Source organism: Meleagris gallopavo, chromosome 24, assembly GCF_905368555.1.
Source record: "Meleagris gallopavo chromosome 24, MGAL_WU_HG_1.1, whole genome shotgun sequence".
NCBI lineage: Eukaryota > Metazoa > Chordata > Aves > Galliformes > Phasianidae > Meleagris > Meleagris gallopavo.
This window is the reverse complement of record NC_139427.1, coordinates 3,183,124-3,211,115: the sequence shown is the minus strand read 5'-3', so window position 1 is coordinate 3,211,115 and position 27,992 is coordinate 3,183,124. Positions and strand designations below refer to the sequence as shown.

Sequence of the window (27,992 nt, the reverse complement as noted above, 5' to 3'; positions counted from 1 at the left end):
ACTCTCCGCATCTTCCCTCCGCCGCGCTTCCCGCGCATGCGCCTCCCGCTCCCGCCGCTCCTCCCTCTGGCCGCGCATGCGCGGTGCGCGCCGCGGGGCGGGCGGGGGGCGGCGGTGCCATGGCGCAGCGCGGCGGGGAGCGCGAGCGGGAGCTGCAGTGGTCGGCGAGGAGGATGGGGACCTCGCTGCTGTTGCAGCTATCGGCACACGAGCGAGAGCTCGACCTGGTGTGTCTGGACCACAGCTACGCCAAGCCTTGGAGCGCCCACCCAGACGCCAGCGCCGCCCGCCCCGCCCGAATGCTGTTCCTCACCCCGCGGCGGCAGCCCGGCACCGCCCTGTGAGGGGATAAGGGGGGATAGGGGGGTCTGTGAGGAGAAACGTTGGGATCTGAGGGGTCTGTGAGGGGCTGTAGGCCTCTGTGGGGTGAGTTGCGAAGGGAAAGTGTGGGGTTTGGGGGCTGAGGGGTTGTTGGGGGTCAGTGGGGAGGGGTGTAAGGGGGCTTGTGAGGAGAAAGTTTGGGATTTGGGGGGCTGGGGGTCTGTGAGGGGCTGAGGGACTCTGAGGAGGGTCTTGGGGTGGTTTCTGAGTGAAAAGTGTGGGATTTGGGGGCTGAGGGGACATGGGGGGGGTGTTTGTGAGGAGACAGTTTGGGATGTGGGGGGCTGAAGGGTCAGTGAGGGGCTGAGAGACTCTGAGGAGGGTCCTGGGGTTGTTAATGAGCGGTAATTGAGGAATATGGGGGGATGTAGGGGTCTGTAAGGAGGGCTTGGGGCTGTTTCTGAGGTGGAAGTGAGGGGTCTTGGGGTGCTGAGGGAATATAGGGGTCTGTGTGGAGGGTCCTGGGAGTTTCTAATGGAGAAGTGAGGGATTTTAGGGCTGAGGGGTTGTGGGGGGCTGTGAGGAGGGCCTGGGGTGCTTTATGAGGAGAAAGTTCGGGATGTGAGGGGTTGAGAGATCCTGAGGAGGGTCTTGGGGTGGTTTCTGAGTGGAAAGTGTGGGATTTGGGGGCTGAGGGGCTGTTAGGGGTCAGTTGGGAGAGGGATATGAGGTGGTTTCTGAGGAGAAGGTTTGGGATTTGGAGGGCTGAGGGGTCAGTGAAGGGCTGGGAGACTCTGAGGAGGGTCCTGGGGTTGTTAATGAGTGGTAATTGAGGAATATGGGAGGATGTAGGGGTCTGTAAGGAGGGTTTGGGGCTGTTTCTGAGGTGGAAGTGAGGGGTTTTGGGTGCTGAGGGAGTATAGGGGTCTGTGTGGAGGGTCCTGGGGGGGAGGTTTCTAATGGAGAAGTGAGGGATTTTAGGGCTGAGAGGTTGTAGGGGCTGTGAGGAGGGGTCTGGGGTGGGGTTTGTGAGGAGGAAGTTTGGGATGTGGGGGGCTGAGAGAGCTGGGAAAGGGATCCAGGGGGATTCTGAGGGGAATATAGGGAGCTGTTGGGTTGTGGGGAGGGAAATGGGAGGTTGGAGGGCAGGATGGTGTCCTGTGGAATTTGGGGTCTGGGAGAGAAGTGTGGGGTTGGGATTTTTGAAGAGGGAGTGGGTTTTGTGAGGGGCAAGTGGGGAATAGGGTGTCTGTGGGGGCTGCGAGGGGAGAGATCAGGAAAGGTCTGGTTGTGGCTGGAGGCTGTTTGAGAGTCTGTGGGTCTGAAGGTGAGGCAGAGCCGGGATGCTGCGTGGGGGATGTGGGCCAGGGACACACAGGAGCGGGTTGTGGGGTCTGTGGGGAAGAGCTGGGGGCTGCACCAGGAGTGAGGGGCTGGGATGAGGTGTGGGGTAGCACATAAGGTTGCAGTGCAGGGGCTCGGTGTTGGGGTCTGAGATCCCAGCAAGGTTCAGGGGCTGCCTTGGTTCGGCTGGAAGTGGCACAAGGGGCTGGTGGAGAGGCTGAGAGGATTTTGTAGGTTATTACCAACACCTGCCAGCAGCTATAGCTGCATTATTAAGCATTGATGTCTGGTTGTTTTAGTGTTCACGATTTAAACTTGCAGCCAGAGTCAGGATTTACGAGAAATTACTGAATCTAGGACCCAGCTGGCCACAAACTATTCTCACTTAACAGACCCTAAGGTGATCAGTTCCATTCTCTAAAGCGTGATTTCTCCTTGCAGTGAGGCAGATGTCCCCATCGATGTGGAGTCGGTGACACCCACGCCGGTGCCGCTCTATGACAACCAGAAGGCACGCAGTGTGATGAACGAGTGTGAGCGGCACGTCATGTTTGCTCGCACGGATGCAGATGCCCCTCCACCCCCAGATGACTGGGAGGAACACGTGAACAGGTAAAGCAGAGCAAATAGGGGTGGGCTGAGGGAAACTGTGGCACCAAACAGCTGTATGTTGTGTAGAGGGTTTTTTTTTTTTTTTTTTTCAGTGCTTTGCTATATATGACTGATGTGCCTGAGCTGGGGAGTGTTCAAAGAAAATGATTTCTTCTTGGGACACTGAGTTAGATGGCACACAGATCCCCAGCTCAGCCATAATGCAATGCTGTAAAGTTAAAAAGAAGAGAATGTGAGTCAATTCCACCATTGCAAACCCTCCCTGTAAGCGTGGTCAGTCAGTTTGAACTCTTGACGTGAGGAGGAATGGTGGTTTGGAGGAGAAGAGAAATAACCTATGCTAAAAAGAGTGATTGATTTAAGTTCTATTTATGGTTTCTGTTGTCTCTGCTTGTGGGGGCTGCTTATCTGCCTTGGGAGCGTGCAGCAGCTGGAAGAACTGAGATGTGTTTCTGAACAATGTTACCCCTTTGGTTTTCTCCCCAGGACGGGCTGGACGATGGCCCAGAACAAACTCTTCAACAAGATTCACAAAGCACTGCAGTCTGACAGGCTGGCTCGCCTGGCCAATGAAGGGGTAGGAGCTCTTATTCCCTGCTGCTCTTCCAGCTTCCAGCAGAGTTGTTGTGTGTGTTTTTATTCAGTCCTCCCTAGCAAAGCGATGAAAGTCCTGGCCTTTCGGTTCTATGGCCTTAAGAAACAGGGAACTCTGGACTTGTCTGAGGCACGATTTTGTCCTCACTGAGGGGATGTTGGCCTTTGCTTGCTGCCATAGGAGTTGGAGCTGATCCATTCCTGTGGTTTGGGATGAACAGGGCATGCTTGACTTTTCCCATAATATTTTTTTTCTCCTGCTTCCTAGGCTTGCAATGAACCAGTCCTGAGGAGGATAGCAGTGGACAAATGTGCTCGGAGAGTCCGCCAAGCGCTGGCTAGTGTGAACTGGGACACCAAACTGATCCAGTGGCTTCACACGACCTTAGTGGAAACCCTCAGTTTGCCAGTGCTGGCTGCTTACCTGGATGCTCTGCAAACACTTAAAGGAAAGGTGATGAGAGCAGTGAAAGAGATCTTACTGTTTCTTACAGCGTTCTCCCTTTATTAAAGCTCGTTAAAAGAAAACCAGTGGAGACTTCATCCTTTTTCTTTGAAGCTCTGATGATGTTTAAAGGCCCTTAGAAAGCCTGTGTGCATTTTTTTTAGTCCTTTCCTCCTCTGATTCCAGATCCCCACTCTGATCGACAGGATGCTGCTCTCCTCCACCACCAAGACGGGGGCAGCAGGCGCTGAGGCTCTGTCTCTGCTGCTCAAGAGACCTTGGGACCCTGCAGTGGGGGTCTTGTCCCATAATAAACCAGTGAGTGCCTCACAGGGACTGAGAAGCCATTCTCACTGCCTGATGTACTCAAATTGGCTTTATTTTTCTTCTGTTGTCTTTGTTCCATCTCCTTCTGGCTTCCTGGGCTCTTTTCCTCTTGCTTTAGACTTGCTCAGTGAGGTGACTCTTCCTGTTGGAGTCATTTCTCCCTCGTGCTATCTCAAGGTAGCTTCTTGCTGGGGAAAAGTTTGCACATTTAATGAGCTATGCAAGGTCCTTCCTGCTTTGTAGTGCGTGCCAGGCTGGACTTTGGGTTTATAAATAACCATTTAAATTCTTCTGTGGATTATCAGGGTTGTGCTGAGTGTTACGCAGTAGCTCTTCTCCCCCCAGAGCTGTTTGGATGGGGAGCTGCCCTGCCGTATTCCCAAAAACAGCAAGTGGTGGAGATTTGGGCTGGGAGGTGGCTTTTGCTTACGTACCTCTTGTTGAACTTCGCAGAGCAAATTGCCTGGTTCCCCCCTCATCCTGATTGCTTCCTCCGGACCCTCCAACTCCATGTTCCCCACTTCTCGACGGCACCGATTCTGGCAGTCGCAGCTTTCCTGCTTGGGAAAGGTTTGTGTGGTTGGTTTAGAAGAGGGGAGGGGAGGAGGTTCCCGTTAACAGCTGTGGCAGAGTGCAGCTGTTGAGCATGTTTTTCTAATCCTGTGGTGCCCCAGAGTACTTGATTCTGCTGAGAATAGGCTGACATCTGCCTGCAGCGTTTGGCAGTTAGGGCACGCAGTGGGGTGGAGTTGCCTAAATCTGATGCGCTCGGGCCCAAACAGCTCTGTTTTCAGCAGTGTAGGTTGTGTCACTTTTGTGATGGATTGATGAGTCCTCCAGTAGAAAGAGACTGGAGGAGAGAGGGTATGGATCACCTCAGATACAGAGCTGCTCACAGCCCTCTGCGTGCGTTAGGTGTAATGGGTTTATGGGGGCAAAGCGAGCAGCAGAGATTCTCTGTGGGAATTCTCTATTCTGGGTTTAATAACTTGAAGCAAATCCTGGGAGAGAGAGACAGAGAAAGCCCAAATTCACATGGAGTTCCAACCCACACCTTCTTCATTTATTCCTCTTTAATTTCACCCCACAGGTCATCCCCATTGCCACCCACCTGCTGAACAACGGCAGCGGGGTGGGAGTGTTGCAGTGCCTGGAACACATGATTGGGGCAGTGAGAAGCAAAGTGGCAGAGGTGAGAGCAGCAGTGCTCTGCTGTGCTGCACGGAGGCATCGCCTCATTGCCTGTCCCCCTCTGCTGATGGCCTTTTTCCTCCCTTAGATTCACAACCACTTCTCTCACAAGCCCATCATCCTCATCGGGTGGAACACGGGTGCCTTGGTGGCCTGTCATGTAAGTACCTGTTACAGGGAGGCCCTTTGACAGCTTTTCTTCAGCGTTAAGTAAAAATGACCATTGCATTTAAGGCTCTGCTGGATGATTCTCTTCCCTTTTCTCTTGCTTCTCTTCCCTTCTAATCCCGAGGGCTTAAGGAGTTTGATTTCCCCTGTGTTTTTTCCCCAAACCCATTTGTTCAGCGAATGAAAGTCTGAGTAGACACAGTGCTTCTGAACCCAGCGAAGCATCCTTCACAGCACTGGTGCGTTGGACTGTTGGGATGCTGACTCTTGCTTTTTTTATACCCAGGTTTCAGTGATGGAGTACGTCACTGCAGTTGTGTGCCTTGGATTCCCTCTTCTAACAGTCGATGGCCCTCGAGGGGTAAGAACTGACAGGGCAGGGGGGGCGTTTAATTAACTGTATTTTATTCTTTAACTTCCAGCTGTTTCACAGAGTCAGGTCTGGAAGTTCAGAAACAACTGGGAGGTTTTGGAGGAATGTCTGAGATGTTTTTGTTTGGAGGAGGTGTTGGGTTTCCTTATGCGACCTGGTTTTGCAGCTCCTCCTAGGGGCCTTAAGTGCGTGTTGCTTTTGCTCGTGTGTCCAGAGAACGTCCCAGCACAGCTCACCTGAACCACAGTTTCCCATTCTCTTGCAGGATGTTGACGACCCCCTCCTGGAGATGAAGACCCCTGTGCTCTTTGTCATTGGTCAGAACTCCCTGCAGTGCAACATTGAAGCGATGGAAGATTTCCGGGAGAAGATCCGAGCTGATAACAGCATGGTGGTGGTGGGGGGAGCAGATGACAATCTCAGGTGCTGTGCTATGAGATGGATCCTTCCTTCCCACGTGGGCAGGATCTGAGTGTGCTGCATACAAAAAGAAATATATATCAAAAAATGTGGTCCTGATGCACTCTCAGGGTCAGCAGTCTTGTTTGAAAGCTGATAGTGGGTTGTTTGGTTAGTTTTTCTGTGATAAATCTGTCTTGTAGTAGAAGATCCAGGGTACAGCATGGTATGATGATCGAGCAGGCATCTGCTTGTAATTTTTTCCACCTTGGCTCTGGAATGTGCAGCTTGCAGAGATTGTATTCAGGACTGGGGTGAGGGAGGCTGTCAGAGCCTTGCAGGAAGCACAAAAGGCTTCAGTACACTTTGGAGCTTGTTTTCCCGTCACACCTGTGTGTGTCTGGAATAACAGCACCGAAAACTGGAGCAGGTTATGTGTGTGAGAACTGGGGTAGCCTGGTGTTAACACCAGGTTCTGGAGCACTGTGTAAGTCAGAAATCTGTAGTGGGAATGCTTAGGAGAGAAAGAAGCGTCAAACTGTGACACAGATGAAGCTCTGAAGGGAAGGAAATGCCGTATTTTCTTTACGAAAAGCTTTGGTGGTGAACTCAGCCACGCTGGGTTGGTGTTAGCAAAGCTTCTCAGCATTTTTGAGGGACGGACCTCATCGTTCCAGCAGGCGGTGCTCCTGAGTTGAGCACCGATGGACCCAACTCAAACCTCGCTCTGTAGGATCTGTGCAAGGGATTAAACCTGCTGTCGTGTGAATTTTACTCTCGAGTGAAAGGTGATGCAGTGGGCACAGAAGGGGGAAAAACAAAGGTTTGCTGGCTTTCATCTTTTTTTAATTTATTTTACTCCACAGGATAAGTAAAGCCAAAAAGAAGTCAGAAGGCCTGACCCAGAGCATGGTGGACAGATGCATCCAGGTAAAGGCAGAAATCTTCCTTTTGTACTTTGTACCTACTGGGAAAACGTGCTGAAATGGCTCAGTGACCACAGGTGATAACCTGGCTGCCACTACAGCTTGAACAAAGTAATTTCTCTCTGAAGAGATGCTTTGAAGTGGTTGTGCCCTTGCAGGAGGGGAGCAGTAAGCTTCCTGTGTGGCTGCTCTAAACAAAGCTCAGTTTTCTGCATCTTCCAGCATGCCTGCCTGGGGGAGCAAACAGGAGAAACCAGCATGTTTCCCTTCCATCTGCCAGAATTCAGTGGAGTATGAGATTTGATGAGAAAGCTGAGGTCCATCTACACGATTTCAGGGGTTTTAAATCTAGGGAGCCCTGTCAGTTTGCCTCTTTGAGAATCTTAAATCTAGGGAGCCCTGTCAGTTTGCATCTTTGGGAATCTTAAATCTAGGGAGCCCTGTCAGTTTGCATCTTTGGGAATCCTGAGTTCTTTTTTTCTTTAAGCTGTGAAGATGAATTCTTTTTAGAGAGTTTTGCACCATGCAGCCTAACTATTTGTTTCATCTTGCTTAGGATGAGATAGCTGACTTCCTGACTGGCATCCTCACTCGAGCAGAGAGCCACTCGGGCTCTGATCCCCGTGACCTGGATGCTGAGAAGAAGAAGAAGCCTCGGGACTCGACCAGGAGGGATCTGTCATTTGATTTGCCAGAAAGAACCAGCAGACCTGCCTCGCCAGCATCCAGAGTGCCTGCCTCACCCTCAGGCTCTGAGGTAGGGCGTCCTGCAGGGCATGGAGAGCTGAGGTGGTGTGAGGAGATGGTTTTGTGCAGCTGGAAGGTGCAGTGAGAGATGCTAAGGGTTGGGAGAAGGGCAAGAGGATGGGAAAGGATAAACGGCTCACAAGTGGGTGAACAAACCTTGAGAGTTCTGTCTTCTTCAGCAGAGGGACGCACGTTCTGTGCATGCTTAAGGTTATAACTGCCTCTCCTCAGGAAATGTGGAATAAGAGGGGTTTCTTGTCTTACCCAGGACTTATCCAGTGTCTCCAGCAGCCCCACTTCAAGCCCCAAGACTAAAATGGCTGCTGTGTCCTCCATCCAGAAGCCCACCCCCATCAGCACCGCACAGCTGCTCAAGAGGCAGGTGCAGAGGCCAGACACAATCCTGACACACAAGCAGGCCCAAGGTAACAGCTGGTGGCTTTCTTACCTTCTTCACATCTGGATTTTTGCTCTTTTCCCTGAGTTCTTTAGGTTTTACCTTCTGAGTGCTATCTTGAATCCTTCCTGTGGCAACTTGCTTTGCAGCTCAGTTCCCTGTTACTGCCACTGGAATGCAGCAGCTTGTGGGGAGGTGAAATCAGGTTGGAAGTGGTGCTTGTGCAGCTTGCAGAGTCTTGTTGCTGTTCCAAAGTGGGAAGGATTTTCACTTGTTAAAGCTGACCAAACCACCACATAGCCATGCTCTCATTCTCTTTTGTCTGTGAGCCCCTTTGCTGATGTCTTATGTCCTCAAGATTGCTTGGGAGGGGGAGTAAAGTACTCAGGTGATGATTAAGGATGTTGAATTCTGACTGAAACAGTGGGGCTTTGGTAACTGGAGTCATCTTGTATCAAACGCAGAGGAAAAGCTGCTCTGAGCTGTGGGGTTTTTGACCTGTTGGATGCTGATTAAAAACCTCTTGTCCAGCTTCAGTCTGACTGTAAGAGCTGTGAATGTAGGTAATGGTTTTGTTGGCAGTGTGATCATTTGTGGCAAAAATCAGCAGTAGCTGGGAAATAGTTCTTCATCTTCCCTTCTGTGCTCGTTTGTTTGCTCTAAAGATGGCTCTAAACAGGCTGCTTGTTGCCTGCTGCTGTGTGACTCTGCACGCTCTGAAGTCAGGATAGGATCCAGAGGGAAAGCTAGGCTTGCATCTCTCTCGTTTCTCAAGGGATGAGCTAAAGCAACCTGCTTCTTTGTTGTAGTTGAGGAAGTGTCTAGGTAGCACACCTACCTAGGAAGGCAGGAGGAGGGTTTGTGTGGCTTCTAGCGCGTGTTCCTTGGCGGTAGGTGATGAGGGATGAGGTGGTGGCCATGCCCAGAGCTGTTTGCCTGCCTGCTCCCACGTTTCTGAGGGTCACAGCGGTGTCCCTGCAGCTTGCTGCCCCTCCAGAGCCGGGCTGTGATACTGTAATTCTCTCTGATTCATTTCAGCTCAGTTTGCTGCTTTTCTGAAACAAAACATGCTGGTGAGGAAAGCTCTTCCTCCTGGCACCTCTTCATGTCTCTTTGGTGAGTATCTCCTCACTTCCCACTGTCTCTCTTTCCACCTCCCTCTCTCTCTTTCTGCTACCTCCTTTTGACATCTTCCTCTTCCCTTGCACTGATTTGGGGCACAGCCCAACGTTTCCCTTTGTCCCCCTGCTTTTTGCTTTCTCATTGCTGCCTTTTGAAGCTTAAACAAACGGCTTGCGTGCAAACTGAGAGCATTAACACTTCCTGAGCTTTTCCCTTTTCCTGCTGCACAGGTAAATACTGGTGTAAACGGGCAGCAGTCCTGCTCTGTTGGACAGTGGGTGACTTGTATGAGTTTAACTCCTTCCTGTGCTGGGGTCAGGCTGCATGTTTGTGGAGTGTCCTTACTGTGTAGTGCAGCAAAGCGGCTGCGGGTGAATGTGAAAGTGAAGAGCTGCCAAGTGGCTCAGGGGGGGCAGCTGTGGACTCAGAACAGAATTTCTTGGCCAGAAAAATCACTGAAGAGCAAAGAAGGGAAAGAGGCATAGCCTTGGGGTGACTGGTGGGAGCTGGCTCCATGGGGCTGCCCTGACCTGGAGACGCACAGAGGGGGGCTGTGTTTAATCCAGAGGTTTGGGAGGCTGCACTTTCAGGAGAGGTGTCAGCTCTCAGCTCAGGTGACCCCAGGAAGCTGAGAGCATTGACATAAGTGACAACTACTGAGCTGCAGTGCTCCAGACTTTCCATGCTTTTCACTTTCCAAGGCAAACCCTGGCTGCAGGTGGCTGTGGTGGTTTTGATGTGCTGAGCACACACAGGATATGGTCCAAACTGCACGTACAACCCCAGAAGCAATACTGAGGCCCAGTATTGGGCCAAGCTGGTTGTCTTACAGATAAGCTTCTCTCTTGAGCCTTGTTTGAAAGCAACGTTGTGGTCACTCTGTGAACTGTGCACTTAACCAGCACTTAACCAGATGGGAATGGAAATACACTTAACCAGCACTTAACCAGATGGGAATGGAAACTGCTGACCTGTGCATGTGCCTTTTCACTGTCCTGCTTGGCTGGAGGCACATGGGGGGCTTTGGTGCACACCTGGTGAGGTCTCCAAAGGGCGATTTGAACCAAGCATGTTTGTAGTTGAGTGAGAGACAATGTGTATTTTGGCTTCCAGGCTTTTGTCTTAGTTACAGGGATGTGCAAACAGAGAGTTAGCTGGCTTGCAGCTCTCTGGATGAAGAGGGCTCTCTGGAGCTTTCCCCCTGTTGCTGCAGATTGCTGCCAGCAGCACGGCAGGAGGCAGGTGGCCATCCATCAGTGGTGGGATGCACAGAGAATGGGTGGGATGTGGCATTTTGTGACTGCATCTTGGCCCTGTGCTGCCCAGAGGTGCTTGCCATGCACTTTCTGGTTAATCCTTTCCCCAGCAAGCTTATGCTGCAGGCAGAACAAAGCAGATCTGATGGGTCAAGGATCTGACAGCAAAACGAGCAGTTGGTGTGGAAGAGAAATCTCAGCTTGCTGCTTTTCTCCCCAGTACCAAGCAGTGCAGGGCTTGGCTTCGCTGCAGCACCTCCTGTGCTCCTGCCTGCTTCCTGGCCACCTCTGTGCTTCTGTCCATCTCTCGGAGGGCTGGAAGGGACGTGCTGAGTGACAGGCACACAGATAGCTTGGCAGGTGTGTTGGAAGAGCAGAGAGACTGAGTTCTGATCCCAGCACGCCTGCACCAGCTCTGCACCTACATTCTCCTCATCGGGAAATCAGGGATGATGTCAGGATTGGGTGTACCGTACTTGGAAATGTAAAGTGTTTCTGCAAAGATGTTATTGCTGTAGGCATCCATTTTTTCTTTGCTGCAGAGGGCAGGGTAGACTTCCTATGGCAGGGCAGACTTCCTATGCTGTCTTGCCTTAGCCTTTGAGTGGCTTAAGCTAAGTGCTGCCCTAAGACTGCAGCTCAGGGCACGCAGAAGTCAATGTAGGTGGTGAAAAGGAGAAGCCAGGGCTCCTGGTGCATGGGAGATGGGCAAGGCTGGCATGAAAGGAGCTGCAGAAGTGTGCATGGGCATGTGACCCTTCTCCACACCTTGGTGCGCACAGCTGAGCTGCACCAGCCTCGAGGAATCGGCCGTTTCAAAAAGCTCCTTCTGTGTCCCCCAGTTCCAGTCTCCTCAGAGCACTCGGAAGGGGCTGAGAAAGATGATGTGCGCGTGCAGCTGAAGAGGCATCAGACCCCCAGCCCGACCCAGTGCAGCAAAACTTCCAAACGAGCCAAAATCAAGGTGACCATTGTCTCTCACGGAGATGCTGCTGGCGTGGGGAACGGAGCACCCCTCAGTACCCAGGCAGAAAGTGAGTTGCCATGGCATAGCTGCTTGTAAACCAGAGTGCTGCTGTGGCTGTGCCCACGTGGGCTCCTCTGGGGCACGGGGAGGGGAGGGGAGCTGTGCTTTTGCTTTTTTTCTTTTTTTTTTTTCCTTTTTGAGGAGGTAGCTGCAGAAAACAGACAGCAGTTCAAAGACACGAGTGGCACGGTGCTGTTGGGGATTGCTGGGGGCACGTGGGGACTGGATTTATGTAGCCAGAACTTGGCAGGTGCCTCCATTTCTCAAAGCAACGCGGTTTGCACGCTTCAGTGATGTGCTTGGTGCAGTCTTGTGAGCTGTGAGGTGGATTTCATACCTTTTCTGAAGCATCAGGCTGCTGCTGGAGGCAGGATGCTGGTCGTGGTGAACGCTTGCTCCAAGTAGGTTGTGTGGGTCTCTGGTTCTGCTGCCTGCTGGTGGCCCCTGAGCCAAACTCTACCCTGGAATGTGCTCCTGCTTTGTGGAGAAAGGTGATGTTCCTCCCTCTGGACCTTTGTTCAGGCTCCACAATTCAGTTCTGCTGACCCTGCTCAGGCTGTGCTGCGGTCTGAGGTCAGGTACAACAAACCCTTGCTACGTGTGTGAGCAAATCCCAGCTCTTCTCCTGGGAAAGCCTGCTGTGACAAGCATTGCAGAGGTCCTTTCTATCCAAGAAGAGGCGATGTGCTTGGTCTGCTTCCCCTTCAGCCTTTGTGAGGGAGGCCAGAAGCTTCAGCTGCTCTCACTGCTGTACTTGAAGGACAGTATCTTGCTGCTGCCTCACCTCAGAGCCCCAGATGCATGAAGCAGTTGCTCATTATTAGCATTAGGTTGGTGCAGTGCAGGGCTTGAGGGGTCAGCATCTCCGTTCCAAATATTAGGAAGTCAGGTTTTAAAAGCAGAGAAACAAACCCTACTCCTTCTGAAGCGTTTCTTGGGTAATGGTTGTTTTCAGCTGTGAGAATTAACTAATAAATACGCATCCTTTCTCAGGGTTGCAGCTCATCTTCTGGCAGCTTTGAAGATCTCTGGTTTCTGGCTTTTTTTTATTATTTTATTTTTTTATTTTTTAATTTTCCCAACTTTACTTCTTTTCACAGAAAGGAAATGAATTGCAGAAGTAAACATGAACCAAACAAGATTTCCCTCTTACCGTGTGTGAGCAGGAGGAAGCACCAGACACACGCACTTGTATCCCAAAGGCTGCAATAAACCAACATTGTGACACAATAAACAAATACCGTGACTCCTGGCATCCCTGTGTATTTTGTGTCTGTAAAGAATGCTTACAGAATGGAGCAGGCAGACCTTAGCTCACCAGTCGAGGTGGTAGAGCTGTGCTGCGAGGCCCGTAAGGAGGGGATGAGTGGTGATGGCACTTAGGAGAGAGAATTGCAGTTGTTGGTGAGGCTTGAGTGCTTTGAAGCCGATTCCTCGGGTCCTGTGTGCTGTAACACTTGGACGACGACAGCCTTCTTGTTTTAATTTGCAACTCTGCTCTCTTTGATGCTCCTGATGTTGTTGTGTGGTGGCTCGAGGGGGTGTTTATGGCTGCAGCAGAGGTTTCTTTGAGAAGAAGCTTTGCGAGCAGGATGAGCCCGTGGCCTGCAGCACTGGGCTGTTCTGTGGGAGCAGAGGAATCCCTCGAGTCTTGCGGAGGACAGAGAGTTAGGTGTTTTCTTTTTCTTTTGCAGTTGTCGCAGGAAAGCCATTCCCCATGGCAGTCAGCCAGTCTGTGTCGGGTGGGAAGGAGCCCTTCGGACTGCTCGCCACCTCCAAGTGAGTGCATCTTTCACTCTGTAAGCTGGGGGCTGCTCTGACGGGCTGCTGATGCAAAGCACCACAGCGCAGTGATTTCTGCCTGTGGAGCTGCCTGTCATCTCGCTTTCTGATGTACGGGGGACTCCTAGGCTCCTGAAAACTACCTGTGGGCTGGTGATCCGACCTGCGAGTGATGGGAATGGGCAGAAGGTATTTTGCCTGCTGGGCCCTATTTCTGTATAGCTTTCCAAACCCAGCTTGCTTTAGAACTGCTTATCTTTGTCTTTTGAATGACTGTGTTGTCCCTGCCAAAAATGTAGTGCTGTCTTCTTTCCCTTCATTCTCTGATGGTAAAACATTTTTTTTCCAAAGATTAAAAAAAAAAAAAAAATTCTCAGTATTGACTTTGAAAGTAACCGGCCACAGGGATTTCTTTTGGGCAATGAATCTGGTGTTGACAGTCTCTCACATCACTGTTTTCCCTTTTAATTCAAACCGTGCTTTGGAGAACTGGACCCTGACTGATCTGGGAGGGGAGAGGAAGAAGAGCTGTTCTCAAATAGAAAGTAGGTTTTAAATGGGAAATGTTTCACTTTGAGGTAATTCGCTTCTGTGCAGGGTGGCAGCACCTAGGCAGGCACACACACGTTACAGGATCACTTCTGATTTGAAAATACAGTGTTATCACTCCTTGCTCTAGCTGCTGAAGCAGACCCATGGGAGCTTCTCTTGTTTTGGGTTTTTTTATCTCATCACCTCCCTATTCTGTGTGTTGTAGCAGTGTGCTGACAGAGCTATCTTGCATTGCCACGTGTAGTTTATCACCAAGAAACATCTTTTTCTTCTTCTTGTTTTGCAGGCTGGGCTCAGCAGCAGAAAGCTCAGTGAGTCCTGCTCCATCTGCCAGCATCCCCAGCAGCACGACGCCCAGTGCTTTCCATGCCCTGCAGAGCAGGCTGGTGCCCAGCAGCACTCACTGCATGCAGGCCCAGCCAGCCAGTGCCCTCCAAGGTACCTGTCTCTCTCCATCCCTTTATTGTGAATGGAAAAGGTAAACCTTGATGTCTGGAGATACCAGAAGTTCCCTCCTCTCAGACAGGAGCAGTGCCTCCCGTGTTTCACAGATAACCTGCTTAGCTCCCAGCAAGGTTGGGCTGTGTGTTGTAGTGTGGCTAGGACGATCCCCACCAACCTTGAGGCTGGCTGCTTGGGACCCTCCTCTTTAAAGAACAATTTACTGTCCAGTAGACCTGGGATTTTCTGGTGCTTACTCCTCCAAACCTGATTTCTTTGTTCTTTATTTTTTCCTTTGTAAGGAGCAGCTTCTGCTAGCAGCCTGCTGCAAGGGCTGAGCTTCAGCCTGCAAGACATTGGGACAAAGTCATCTGCCCTTCCTGCCAGCGTGGCTGCAGCTGGGACACCAGTGCAAGTATGTAGCCTGCAAGTGTTACTCTTTGAAGGGAAGCTGTATGGAGGGTGAAGTGGTAGAAGCTGGAGGGAAGCTAAAAAAGCCATGTTTGTCCCAGGAACAGATGAGCGGTGCTAGGTGTGAATTGCAGCTAAATAATGTGTGAGGTTTGGCTGAGTGCTGGGGTGAGGGTTCCTGTAAGTGGTGTGGGTTCTAGGAAACTGGGCTGTGGGAAATTTTACTCAAAACCAGGCTTCGCAGCTTCTAGAAAATACTGAGAAGAGCTCGCAGGATGGACTGAGAGAGATTAGTAATCTTTCTAATTATTTTCCTTCTGGGAAAATTCACATCTGTGGTTCTGTTAGGCAATGCTCCCCAGCTTTTCAGTTTGAGGAGGCCCCGTTCAGAACAGGAGGCTCATTAGAAGTGTAGCCACCATTGCTAGTTGTGTTTTAAGTTGCAGTGAGTGCACGCAGGTGGGAAGGGACAGCTTCACTTGCATGTGGACCTGCTTGTGGCCACCAGAATAATGTGTAGAAACTCTCCATCTGCCCCCTTGCTGTTGCGGGAGGGAGAAGCTGTACCTCATTCCTTCCAGGTATTCAGTGCTTCTGCTTTTCCTTCCAGACCTCAGCTGTGAAGACACCCACACCCATCCAGAACCTGAGTGCCATCACCACAGGCACTGGCACCATAGTCCGCACCATCCCAGTTGCCACCTCTTTATCGGTGGGAGCTGCAGCGAGTGGGAAACCCACAGCCATTCACCAGCTGCTGACGAATGGAGGACTGGCAAAGCTGGCCAGCAGCCTCCCTGGCTTGGCTCAGATCTCCAACCAGGCAGCAGGTGAGTCCAACATGCAATGCAAGATGCCCGAAGCACCCCATCATCTCCTAAAACTGCTGTTTCCAAAGCTTATTTCATCCTCTTGGAACCGGAGCTGTGAAAATGTGCTTTTGGTAGCGGTTTGTGAGCAGGTGGAGACTTGTGCTGCAGCCCCAGCTGGTGAACACGGCCTCTGCAGTTGCTGTGTCTCAGGGATGTTGTTTTTGCATGTTTTCCTAGGCCTGAAGGCCCCCACGACCATTACTGTGACACTGCGTGGGCAGCCCAGCCGTGTGACGACACTCAGCCAGGCTGCAATGGGGGCTGTGCAGCCCCAGGTGGAGGAGCAGCCGATGCAGACACAGGCACCACAGGTAATCCTTGGCACCTCCTGTGTAAAGAAAGCATCCGGTGCTGCTGTGAGGGCAGAGACAGCTGCCCTGGGGAAAGTGTTCTTGCTCACTGTGTTTCTCTTGGGTGTGATGAGCTCGTTGCTTTGCTGAGGCTGTGCAGAAGTGGTGGTTAGAGAACCCAGGTTAACTTCACATCTTTTAGCAGCAGGGTCGTTTCCTATGGAGAGATTGTGTGCTGGTACTGCACCAAGGAAACCTCTGTCTGGATTTGTAATGTTGACATCAGTAAGGAAACTCTTACTGAAGCTTTGGGCTTGTTTGGCAGCAACAGGACTTGGAGGAGGAAAGCTCTTCTGGTGTCTGTTCCCTGTCTGTTCAGGCAGGAAAAAGGGCTGACTGCAGTGTCTGGTGTTGTCTCCCTCTTGGAAATGCTGTTTCTGACTGTTAGGTGCCCTGATGTAGTGCTGGGCCCTCTGGGTGTTGGGTTGCCATGCTTTTTCCTAACGCAAACCCCAACTTCTGCTTTGTTTCTCTGCCATACCCTGTTAAAACCCATTTATGGAGCACTGAGTGTGTGCTCCAAAGTCCATCTGCTCCTCGTAGAGATGGATCGCTGGCAGAAGGAAGTGCTCTTGCTGTTCTCATGCTAAAGGTGTGCTAGCTACTGTCTCAAAAGGATCCTGGCTGCTTCCCAGGATAAGTCTTGGTGCAGCTGAACAGAGAGAAGTTGGAGAGAGTTGTTTTGTTGCTGCGGGGAAGGTCTTGAGTATTATAACATCAATCTCTTCACCCCAATACCTGGGGTGCATTTGCTGCAGATTTGCTTTTGTGCTGTGTCCTAAATCAGTTTTGAGATGGATCTGTGAGGGTAGGAAGATCTGATTCCCTACGTGGGATGTTGGTTTGGTGCTGTCCCCAACTCCAGATGGCTTCCTCCTGACCACAGCTCCAGTACTGTGCAGCACTCAGGTGTCTCTTAAAAGCATTCTCCTGGATGGTGGGGAGTAGGAGGAAGCAGGCAACGCTGTAACCTGCCCTAGGGGACTGAAGGAGGCTCAATGAGGGCTGCTGGTTGCCTGGGATGAGTGCTGTGCTAAGTGGTACCTGCCTGGTTCTGCCTTACAATCACAGAATCGTCCCAGGTTGGAAGTGAACCACCAGGATCAAGTCCAACCCCTGGCTCCTCACAGACAACCCAAGTGTAGGGATGAAACTGACTGTCCTGTAGATGGTGACTGTAGTGATTTGCAGGGAAAAAGGAGTTTAAGAAACGAGCAGATAAACTCCCACAGCTCCGAATGCTGCATCTTGGGCAGTCAGATGAGGATGGGGCATCCCGTGGGGGTGAAGCTGCAGTTCCCAGCAAGCTGCACTGAAGGCTGAGGGCATCAGAAGATGCCAGGATCACTCCGGGTTTGGTGAGGGCTTTTCTCTCGCTTCTGACTTTCCTCCTCCTGTTACCACCAGCGCAGGTAGGTGAGCTGCTGCAGGAGGTGCAGAACAATCTTGGCTTTGCAGATGAAGCTCCGTGATTCTGGTCTCTGGTTTTGGGGTGAATCGTGCTGTGGGCAGCGTCATGGGGGCAGGGAGCGTGCTGCTGCTCCTTGCTGCTGTTTGGGGTTGCTCAAAGGATGTGTAGGGAGCTGCTGTCCTACAGACTGAGCCTTTGGATGGAAACTGGGTAAGTACTGACAGCAGCAGCCGTGAGTCTTTCATGTGTCCCCTGCTGCTGCTTCAGAGCTGGCGCAGCAGCCAGCATTGCCTGTAGCTTCCACACAGAGTCCTGGTTTGCTTCTGGTTAAAGCTGAGATTTCTGAGCACCCACATCCTTCCTCCCCTGACTTCTGTGTTTCTTTCAGTCACTTTGCTAACACGACAGAGCCTGCAAGCACTGGCAGAGCTGGGCTGTAGCCAGCTAAGGTAGAGCTCAGCAACACAGAGCAAATGACACTCAGTTACCACTGTGCAGACCCCACTTGAGCAGAGGGTGTCACGCCAACACAGTGCTCACTCTCAGTCTCTTGACCCAAGTTGCAGGCAGCATTCATGCTCTTCAAAGGCCGTTTGAAAGCACCATCAAGGCTGGCATGCTTTCCTTTAAGTGCTTTGTTACCTGAAACATGCAGTGCATCATGCAGAAGGGCAGCAACTCAGCATCCTGAGGTTTTGCACAGCTGGGCTCTGGGGTGGCTGGGTTCACATATTGGTCAATGTTTTCAGGCAGCCACACTTAAAACTCGGTGTTTGATCGTAGACTGCGACTTGTAGCTCCAGTGCTGAGTTTGTGTGTTCAAGGCAGTGGCTTAATGGTGTGAGAGCTGCTTCAAAAGCAAACTGAAAGCGGGCTCTTACAGGAAATGAAGTGAGCTGTGTGTTTTTGTGACTAATTATAGCCCTTGACATCAGCTCGTGTGTACCTTCAGCACATAGGATTACGTAATCCAGCGGGGCTTCCTGGAAAAGAGCAAATTTACAAAAGGCTTTGGGGGATTATGCCAGAGCTTCAACTCTTGTGTTTTCAGCAGCAGCCAAAACCTTTGTTGGTTGGGTTTCTTTTGAAATTCCAGCTGACTTCAGTGTGTCTGTGCAGGAAGCGTGAAGCCCACGCATCGCATTGCTGTGCGCTGTGCTTTCTAACTCTGGGGGCTGGGATGGTGCTGCTGGCTGCTGAGATGCAGCGTGAGGGGGGGAACCTTTCCTCCCCCTGTGGGCAGTAAAAGGGGGGGGTGGGAAGATGAGGAATCTTCTCTGGGAGTGAGAAAAAGGAGTGTTTGGGTGGTGGTGGAGTGAAAACACGAGCGGTGTTTTCAAGGAACTGCTCCAACGTGGTTTGAATGTTGCTTTTCTGAATGAGTTCCTCTCTGCAGCGTGGTGATTTCCCGAAAGCAGCTGTGTAGAATGTAGTGATGCTGATGCTTTGTGGCAAGAAGATTTCTGCCGCGATGTGTGGAGCTGCAAGCAGATGTGATGACTTGAGCTTTGGGGAGGAATCTCCCCCAGGTGATACGAGGAGAGCAAAATGCTGCTCCCAGAGCCAGCTCTGCTGCTGACGGGTGTGCAGGCAGCATTCTCCTTCCTTAAAGTCTGCTCCTTTTGTCTCCCAGGGGCAGAAATAATCTGCAGACATCTGGCAGGGTCTCATACATCTTCCTCCCCAGGTGCAGAGCTCTTTGTGACTCAGGGTGGTGTGCAGTGTTTCCATCCAGTTATTGCAGCACCGGCGGTCCCAGCGCTTTGTTCTTGCAAGCAGGTGATGTGAGGACTGTTCTTGAGCTCCAGGCTGTCGCTTCAGGATTGCTGCAGAGAAAGCAGAGCAGGGCTGACCTCCCTGCAGTGGGGACACAGAGCCATCCCATCCCGCTCCTGAAGAATGGGTGGCTTTGTTCTGACAGCAGTGTTGGTGCTGTGAGTGGCACCGTCACACCTCAAAGCACCGATGCGGTGGATTTTGCTCAGAGCTCCCAAGTGACCGACAGAGGTGAGGGCAGGAAGCAGGGAGAAAGTGCTCTGATGTTGAGCTGAGGTACAGCACAGATCCCAAGGAATGGTTGCAGCCCCCCACAGGTGGTGTAACCCCACTCCCCCCGGGCTCCTGGCCCTCCAGTAGCTCTCGGTTACTTTAACCCTTCCAGGCTCCGGACGGTGCAGTTGGGAACTTGGCCGCCCCAGCTTCCAGCGCCGCCTCTCCTGGCAATCTGCTGTCTCAGATGGATCTCAGCAAAGCCCAGGCTGGTGCAGAGATGGCTCCCACCGACCCGGCAGCAGCACCCCTAGGTGAGGCTCACGGCCGTGGCGGGGCGCGGGCAGCCAGGGGCTGCTGGGAGCCGTGCCTGCAGGGCGGTGTGTGGAGTCACACTGGGGAAGTGCTGCCCCAGTCCTACTTTAAGACTGTTGACTTTTTATTTTTTCCTTTTTTTTTTTTTTCCCTCCCCTCCTTTAAGTCAGGTCCCTCGTGGCTTCTGTACACAAGTACATGGAGTTCGATTTGTCAACTGCTGCCTTGAGCCAAATAGTGGAATGTAAAATGTCAGCCCAAAGGGGTTATTACTGTGTTTAGGACCCCCACCACATGCTGACAGCACTCTCCTTGCTGCCTACACTTATTTCCCTTCCTTAGGGAGAGCAGAACCATCCAATTACACCTCAATAAATATTGCAGACCATCTTCCAGCTAGCAGACTCAGACCTAAAAATAAAATAAAATAAAATCTTGTACAAAAAAGCCCCCTCCTGCCATGCCTGTGCTTCTGTTTCCCTCTGCCCAACTGCTTGGCAGCTCTGCTGGGAAGATGAGCAGGTCTGTGGCACTCAGGCCAGATCTGATGGAATGAGGATGGGTGGAGCTGTGCCAGCTTCCCAGAGGGCAAATGAAATAGCTCTAGGTGGTGTTGATGTGTGGGATATTTTACTGTGCTGTTGGCTTTCCTTGCAGGCTGTAACACTAATCAGCACTGACCCCCCCCTCCCCCCACACACACACAGTCCCTGCTGGTTTTCCCCCAGGACTCAGCAGGGAGTTGTAGAAGTGCTGGCCTTAATTCTTCTCCTGTGTTTTGTTTTCTTTGTCCTCACTATTTGTGATAACTAGTGGATGGTGTCAGATCTGTGGAGAACTTCTGGAGGTTCAGGTTGGCTCTGCGTTCAGCGGGAGGACCAGTCTGTAGTGAAGCTGCTGGAGCAGCAGCATGAACTGGGGTGTCGGCATGGAAGATTTCTCCAAGCTCTCTGCTTCATGGTTATTTCAGATGCCTGCCAGCATCACCATATCACTGTGCTGCTTTCTCAGCCTGCTTAGGAGTGCTTTGTCTCCTGTTCTGCTGTTCTGGCCCCTCCAGGATGGTGGGATGTCCCACCTCTTTTAGACAGCTGCTCCTCAGCCTTCACTCTGTGTTCTCTGTGTTTGAGCCTGGTGTTTTCTTTTGGAGAGGTTGGCTCTGTGCTGGTGGTGATCGTGGCACACCCTGGTGAGCAGAGGGGCATGGTTACACATCTCTGATACCAGCTGGGGTGAACCATGGGCTGTTCCAGGTTGGGATCTTTAATCATCAGCAGGTTTGCAGGCTTTTCCCAGTGTTTTGAGCACGTCTAACCCTGGTGATAAGGTTTCACTGAAGTCTCCTTTCCCTGGGCTGTGGTTATTGGAGATGTGACTGAGGAGCAGGCTTAGATGAAGGAGCCACCATGTGCAAACTCTGCTGTTGCCTCAGAGCATGAAGGGCTTTGCTCCACAAAGCTCCTGATGGCTTTTTGCTGCCGTTGGGGTGGAGCGTGATGAACATCTGAGCACCTGCAGAAGCATCTGCCTTCACTGCTGCTGGGACAGAGCTGGAGATGCCTGAGCTGTGTGAGAGTTTGGAGGGTGGGATGGAGAGTACTTGGCCAAGGAAGAGCCCCAGGGTCGTGGCCCTGTGGGAAGGGATCATCCTGAGGAGAGCTTGAGACACTGAAGGGGGAGAGGATTCTTGGAGTGATCTGAGGGGTCTACAAAGGGAGCTGGCAGGTTTGGGGTTCCCTCACCATGCTCTGCGACAGCGCTGGGGTTAATTTTGGAGTCGTTCTGAAGACAAAATGAGACAAAGGGGTTTCCAAAAGTACAGCCTGAAACCCTGCACCTCTGCCGCTGGGGCTGCAGCCCAGGGTGGGCACCCTGCACCCACAACTGCTGACCGACCTCTTCCCTTCTCTGCAGTGACCGCGGCCAGCCCCATGAAGACCCTGTACGTCATGTCAGACGCCAAGCTGTCTGCGCTGACCAAGTCTGTGATGGATGAGGCTACCTCAGTCCCCCTCAAACTGCCAGGCATCCAACCTTCCTCCTCCTCCACCAGCTCTCCTGTTGGCCCCGTCACCGTCGCCGCCTCCCCGCTGGCTGGCGCTCCCAGTCCTCCCAGCAGCCTGGTGCACTCCAAAGTGGGACCCATCCTGCAGACTGCTTCCAAAACAGTCATCCTCACCTCAACGCTGGCCACCGTGAAGGCCGACGGGTCCCTTGGACACGTTGGGGACAAGGTCAGTCTGACCAGGAGCACCTCAGCCCTCAGCCACACTCTGGGGGCGATGGAGACCCTGGGGAGGGTCCCCTCTGTGGTGGATGATGGAAGCACCCTCCTCCGTGCCAGAGAGACCCTGGCAAACAGACACTTACTGCCCCAAAGCGTGTTGCCAGCAGGGGCTGGTGCTGCACTCTTGACACTGAGCAGCTCCTCTGTCATCACCACAGCAGGGCCTGTGCTCAGCCAGAAGCCATAGGGACATGGGGGACCCTCAGCGTGGCTGTGGGGTGGGAGTGGGGAGGGCAGCCCTGTGCTGATGGGGCTGATTTGGGCTCTAGCAAACTGAGGAGGTGTTTTCTGGTTTTGTTGTTGTTTAATAAATCGTTTTGTTCGTTTTTTTTTTTAATATATATTTTCTTCTCTGACTTCATTGTACCTGGCTCTCCCAAAAGCTGCTCCGTGGGTTTGTTAGATGCTCTGTGTGTTTGGATGAGCCCAGCTTTGTTGGTCTGATTCCCCTCGCTTTGAATGCATGGACAGACAAAGAAACATTGTGCAGGCAGGAAAAAATGAGTGCTGTGGGTCCTGGGAGCAGCAGTGAGGGAAGCTCCTCCTGCTAGTGTTGTTCCACTGGAATGTCCCTCTGCTTTTCTGCTTCTGAGAATATTTGAACTTGCTGAAAAAAATCGGAGGGTGCAGAGCAGATGTAACCCTTACAGTCATGTATGATGGAGCATCATCAACAAGCATGGGGTAGCACCAGCCTGAAACAGGGGAAGCAGTTAGCTTCCACAGAGCCCCAAAATGGAGTCCCAGGGTGCTGAGATGAAGCTGATTTTGGCAGTATCAAGAGTGGTTTCCTTGGGCTCAGGATCAGGACTGTCACTGAGGTTGCTTTCACAGGACAGAGCTGAGAGCCGTGATTTGCTGCTTTTATTTCTGTGATTGCTGGGGTTAATCTCGATGCCCTGCACGTTGCTGTCCCATGTTGTGGCTCTGCTGTACCCTGAGCCCTTCAACACCCTTTTCCCTGGAGGGACGAGGGGCACAAAGTTGTGTTTGTTGTCCAAGACTCACTCAGGGAGTATGGATCTCTGTGGATGGAGATCGGTGGTGCTGGGGAGGCCCACGCTCCCCACTCTGACAGCAGGCACATTTCTAATATCTCTGCTCACTTCCTCATCCTGCTGGCTCGTGAGAAGATCCTACTGTCAGCTCTTCCAACCACCACAGCAGAGGAAATGTGATTGTTATGGAAAGCCTGGAAAACAGAGCAGGGGAATAACCATTTCCCCCTTTGGCTGTTTGTTCGTCGAGAGATGCCATCCATCCCTTCCCACCCTTCCTGGATTGTACACGTGCCAGCTCCAGATGCTGCCCAGCTTTTTTGGGAGACTTGCTGTGACCTCGCAGTCTCACCACTGCCTCGTGCACCGGGCTTCATACCATCCTGATGGTGAGTAGTGGTCTTTTGGGGGTGCTGAGCAAGGCTCTTGAGCTCTGCCCTTTCCCTGGAGCACTGTCCCAAGCCCTGCTGAGTCCAGAGCCTCTCTCTCTTTTTTTCTTGGGGTTCTGTGGGAAAGTTAGCAAAGATTTGACTTTGCCAGCCACCCGTTTCAGCTTCACAACCCAAATGACAGCATGGCAGTCCAGCAGCTCATGGCTTTGCCAGGATGCAGAACTGAACCAGCTTGGAGGCGTGAGACCAGCTGTCCTCCTGCCAATATATACTGCAGAACTGATATTTCTGCATCTTCTGGGCCACATTCAGACTAAAAAGAGGAGCAGATAACAGACTGAAGGATCTGGCTTTCTGCTGGGTGACAACCACCTGCATGATCTGTTCCTGCTTTCTTTTTTTCCCCCAGATGGCTTTGTGCTTCCCAAGGAGGGTGTGGGCCTTTCTGATGGGAGTGAGCAGCAAGGAACTGACCAGGTCTCAGCTTCCTTCCTGCCCTGCACCTGAGTTGAAGGACACTGCAGCCTGCTCAGGAGGTAAGAGGTGGCTGTGTGCCCAGCTTTGCCAGCTTGCACTGTGGAAGGGAGCAGATCAGGGAAAGACACAGCCTGGGTGAGCTTAAGCTTTACTCTAGCATCTGAGGGAGCTGTGGACATCAGCGTGTGCCTGGCTCATAAAGGTGAGGGTCAACTGTTGATGTGCAGCGTTCTTAAGCAGCCCAGTTTTATCTCCTAGTTGTGTAGTCACAATTTCTCTGTAAGGCTGAGATACCCTTAGGTTGTGGCATCTCCCATCTTGCTCTCACACCCTTACTCACAGTCTCTGAGGGACAACTTGAGCCCTGTAACCACATCCTCACTCACAAACTGGTGTCACTTGTATGCATTTTAGTGGCAGGGCTCTTGGGGCACAACGTGCCAGGACACTGCAGCACATTTAATCCCTTTCTGATGTCCACACTGGAAGGTGCAGAACTGGGTGGGTCTGTGATGCTTTAGAAAGCTGGTCTGACCTATTTCAGCAGCAGTGAGAACTCTTCTCACCAAGTCTAACCCTTAAAGCACCTTAGAGTGACCGGTGCTAAGTGGGGGTAATTCTCTTTTTCTTCTTTCTATCCCAATTCCTTTCCTTTCCATGGAAACAGCAGAAGTGGTCCTTCAAAGCTGATTTGCCCCTGCGCCTGCTGTGTTTCTTTTCACTTTTTGGGGATGAGCAAGTGCCCCTTTAGGGACGAGCATCTCTTTGCCCCTTCCATTTAACAGCTCATAGCAGGGTGCCCAGGACACACCCCAGTTGTGAGGAGCAGCTGGCACAAGAGAAATAAGTCCTGAGGCTGCAGCAAAGGCTTTGGGTCATTTGCAGTGGCTCAGTGGGAGCTTGCGGAGGCAAAAAGCAGCTGGAGTCATGCTCTGCAGGTCTGTGCTGGTTTGCAGAGTCCTCAGGAGTTCTCCTGGGTCACCTGGCTGCCACCAAGAGTGCTGCTCTTCTCTCCACAGATCACATCCCAGGTGCTGTCTGTCCATCTGTGGTGGGTTCCAGGTCCAGGAGGCTTCTCCATGCCATCGCTGCGCTGTGCTCTCAGGCTGTGGCACCCACTCTTGGACACGTGGATGCTCCAGGAAACAGCTGTGAACCCCTGAGGCTGGGAAAATGGTGCCAGAAACAATGCAGAAAAAAGCCAGAGGTGGGTCTCAGCTTGCTCCCAGGTCAGGAAGCATACCTGCTAGGGTGAGGCTGGCTTTCCCCCACAACCTAGCCCTAATCCCAGCAATCAAGCACACCTCAAACACCACCAGCTGGGACCATCCAGTGAGGTTTATTTTGGATGCTGCCCTCCAGCACCCATTTTGGAGGAGCCAGCGTGCTGCCCGTGGATGCTTGCTGCCCCCCTGAGCCCCTTATAACCTTAGGAGCTCCTGCTATAAGGCAACATCCTTCAGAACTAAAATGGCATTGTTTTGTAGGAGGGAGGAAGGGCTGTGTGCCAGGGAGCTGCAGGGCATCCTGGACACAGCATGGTGAGGTGGGAACATCCACTGCCTGGCTGCGTTGGCTGCACAAAACTGCATGGGGACACAGCATTTCTAGCAAGAAAACCTCTGCAACTCATTTTGCTCCCTTATTATTTTTTAAAAATGACATGGTCCAGCTCATCTTTGCCACGAGACACAGCAGCTCTGATGGCATCCCAGTGCTGCGGCATCCCGCTGCCTGCCTCTCTGTGGGGCCGAGGCTGATCCAGAGCAGGACAGCAGCTTGGTGTTACGGTGGAAAGCAGAGGTGTGTGGGGTGCTGTAGGTGTGCTGGCTGTGCCAAGTCGCTGTGGGGTAGAGCCGGTGCTGCAGTGAGCCCTCGTAGGACGTCGGGTAGTGCCTGGGGTCGGAGGGCTGCACAAGGTGGCTATCACAGGGCTGGGGAAAGCAGGGATGATGAAGGGGTTGATGGAGAGAGACGGCACTGGTGGGGCTGCCTGGTTTTTCAGGTGCTCCAGAGGGTTGCTGAAGTTCACCGGGAAGCGCAGCATCGCTCCCTTGTAAACATCTGGGGCTGAGGCACTGAGGTGAGCGGAGCGGCGTAGCCGGGTCCAGGAATGATGGCTTTGGGTTTGGCCAATCCTTGATGGCTCCTGGGCGAGCCAGCGCCCTTGTCCCTGCCTTCAGTTTCGTGGAGAAAGGGAGAAACAACCTGCGGGCCCAAAGCCTCCTCGTCCCGGCTCCGTTTGGCTGTGGGTGCTGTGGGGCTCTGTGTCAGTGGGGCGAAGCCGGCCCAGGGGGCACCCAGCAGGCTTTGACGGCAGCGAAGGCGGCCGGCTGCGGGCTCTCCCTGCTCCACGCTTTGCTCCGCAGGTCTTGGGCTGCTCCCGGCCAGCCTCCGTGTCCTCAGGTTGTGGTTCCAAGAAATCCTTCAAGTTGGAGAAATATCCCCCAAAGGGGTGACAGCTGATGGGCTTCAGCACCTCGTTGCGATACGCGTGGAAGAAGCCAGTGAAGACAGCGGGTGCAGGGCCCCCGTCCTCAGCTCTTGGGTAAGGCTGTCTGTCCGTCCTCCAGGGGATGCAGTGGGGATGGGTCCTGCCTCGCTCCGGCCTCCCCGCGGTGTGTCCTTCAATCCTTGTGTCTCCGGCTCCTCTGCTCCTTGAGGTGAGGGCTGACAGCTGGCTGGCTGGGCTCTGGGTTGGGGAGTGCTGCTCGCCACCTCCCTGCCCTCCAGGCAGTGGCGTTTGAGGCAGTGCAGGACTCTGCCTTGCTCACCTGGGCCAGCAGCTTCTTCTTGGCCAGCGGAGACATGATGGGGTGGTTGCCTTTGGAGTAAAAGCTGGAGAAAAGGCGTTTGTAGGCTTCAGCATGGGCTCGGCAGGTGCTGGGACACCCTCAGAAGGGCTGGGTCGGGGCCGTGGGGCTGGTGCGTCCCTCTGCTGGCTGGCCTTGCTCCTGGGCCTCTGTTGGGTCCTCCTTGCTGGCTCTAGGGGTGGCTGCCACTTCAGTTTTTGCCTTCTCCGGTGCCACCTGCAACCAAAAGCCAATTTGGGGTGTGGGTGCCAGGCTGAGCTATGCACCCGCCCATCCCCCTGCCTCCCCATCCAGAAGCTCAGTTCTCCATGCTCATCTTGCCCTCACCCTCCCCAGAACTCCACAGCCACGTGCCCAGGATGGGGATGGATGGAGGAAGGCTGAGCAGGGACTGGGGTCATTCCCAAACTTCACCCCATGGCCACTCACCTGCTCCCGACCCTTTTCCTTCTTGCTCCTCCTGCTCTTCTCACCCATCTCAGTGCCCTTGGAAACCTTGTACTGCTTGCGGGGTTTGCTGGGAGGCAGCGGCTTGTCGTCCTCACCCTTCAGGTGCCGCACATACGGGAGGACCAGCCTGCAGGGTGGGAGTCACAGCACTGAGCCCCAACCCCACCGAACCCCTTGGGGGGGGGGAACTGAGGCACACAGTACCTCTCCCCTACCTCTCATACCTCCGGGTGCAGGTGGCTGCGCTGGTGCCCATGCCGGGGCTGCCCAGCTCATCATACACATTCTTCCACAGCCGTCTCCCTGTTACCTGTGATGGGGCAAAGATGGGTTAATCCTCCCCAAATCAGGAGCACAGAGCCATGTAGGATGGGGCACGCTGCCTGCTTACCAGCTCGTAAGCTCCCAGCTTCTCCACTGCTTTGTAAATCTTCCACAGGTTAACTGGAAAGAAGGAAGGACTCAGCGAGATGATGTGCACTCCAGCTCCTCCATCCAAAAGCTCCTCCATCCCAAAAGCTTCCTCCATCCCAAAAGCTCCTCCCAGGTACGTACTCTGCTTGAAGCCGAGGTGTGGGATTGGGTGTGTGCCTCTCCTTCATGAAACTTGTAGAGGCTGACGAGGAAGGCCTCCTCCTCCTCTTTCTCACCATTGGCATCTGCTGGCTTTGCCTGCTCAGGGCTTGGTGTCTCCTGGGGGGGAAAAGGGGGGATGCAGCAGCCATCAGGAGGGACCCAGAGAGGCAGAAAGAGCCCAGGAGGGAAACTGAGGCAGATTGGGAGCTTCCCCCCTCCCCCCCATCCACCCTGGAGGCATTTGTGCAGCTCTCCCTTCATTATTCAGCAGCCTGGGCAGGCGGCCAAGTTGGTCAAAGCTCCGGAGCCGTGCGAGAACACGAGGAACGGCTTCCAGGAAAACAGAAGGGCAGAAATTCTTGCTCTAACCCCCCCCCCCCCCCCCCCTCCGCCTCCTTTCTCAGCTAAAAATGTTTCTCGTTTGTTTGTTCTACATTTTCCGGAGTTATAAAACTTGTTGCTATTTTTGGGCAAAGCAGCTGCTCCCCTCCCCACTCCTTTTTCTTCTTCTTTCTATTCTTTTGAACCGCTTGCTGACGGACGCCGCGCTTTAACGGCTCGACTATTTCCAGCCTCTTTTAAATAAACCCCCGAGCGGGGGGGGGAGCGGTGTGAGAAACCCAAAAA

At 52.8% G+C, this 27,992-nt stretch overlaps 2 protein-coding genes across 12 annotated transcripts; one reads left to right on the top strand and one right to left on the bottom strand.

Moving 5' to 3' along the window:
* The first annotated feature begins 55 nt into the window (after positions 1-55).
* Positions 56-21,998, top strand: KANSL3 (KAT8 regulatory NSL complex subunit 3). 11 transcript variants are annotated; one of them, XM_085242780.1, is made up of 22 exons: positions 56-340; positions 2,107-2,277; positions 2,764-2,854; positions 3,140-3,325; positions 3,503-3,634; positions 4,097-4,213; positions 4,734-4,835; positions 4,923-4,994; positions 5,289-5,363; positions 5,641-5,798; positions 6,641-6,704; positions 7,257-7,457; positions 7,716-7,872; positions 8,883-8,960; positions 11,065-11,256; positions 12,944-13,028; positions 13,870-14,021; positions 14,333-14,439; positions 15,046-15,265; positions 15,485-15,618; positions 19,230-19,371; positions 21,287-21,998. In XM_085242780.1, exons 1-22 carry the CDS (start codon positions 120-122, stop codon positions 21,844-21,846), a joined length of 3,417 nt encoding a protein of 1,138 aa, XP_085098906.1. In that variant the 5' UTR covers positions 56-119; the 3' UTR covers positions 21,847-21,998. The 11 variants fall into 11 exon arrangements, 10 of the variants coding, with proteins under 10 accessions (XP_085098906.1, XP_085098905.1, XP_085098911.1 ...); XM_085242779.1 differs by having other exon boundaries at positions 57-340; positions 14,327-14,439; XM_085242785.1 differs by lacking the exon at positions 21,287-21,998 and adding an exon at positions 20,186-21,273 and having other exon boundaries at positions 57-340; positions 14,327-14,439.
* Positions 21,999-25,199: 3,201 nt separating this feature from the next.
* ARID5A (AT-rich interaction domain 5A) lies at positions 25,200-27,724 on the bottom strand. Its single transcript, XM_010728174.4, is given in 13 exon segments — positions 25,200-25,444; positions 25,447-25,599; positions 25,602-25,814; positions 25,817-25,916; positions 25,919-26,091; positions 26,094-26,285; positions 26,288-26,555; positions 26,769-26,916; positions 27,005-27,099; positions 27,181-27,233; positions 27,345-27,370; positions 27,372-27,394; positions 27,396-27,724. Coding segments are annotated over 13 exon segments (1,920 nt in total). The 5' UTR covers positions 27,627-27,724.
* Between the last annotated feature and the right edge of the window lie 268 nt (positions 27,725-27,992).

Coding starts and splice junctions, on each gene's coding strand:
- KANSL3 (XM_085242779.1), top strand. CDS start 120: ATGGCGCAGCGCGGCGGGGAGCGCGAGCGGGAGCTGCAGTGGTCGGCG. Junction 14,440..15,045: donor CAGCTGGGACACCAGTGCAA/GTATGTAGCCTG, acceptor TTTTCCTTCCAG/ACCTCAGCTGTGAAGACACC. Junction 15,619..19,229: donor TGCAGACACAGGCACCACAG/GTAATCCTTGGC, acceptor TAACCCTTCCAG/GCTCCGGACGGTGCAGTTGG.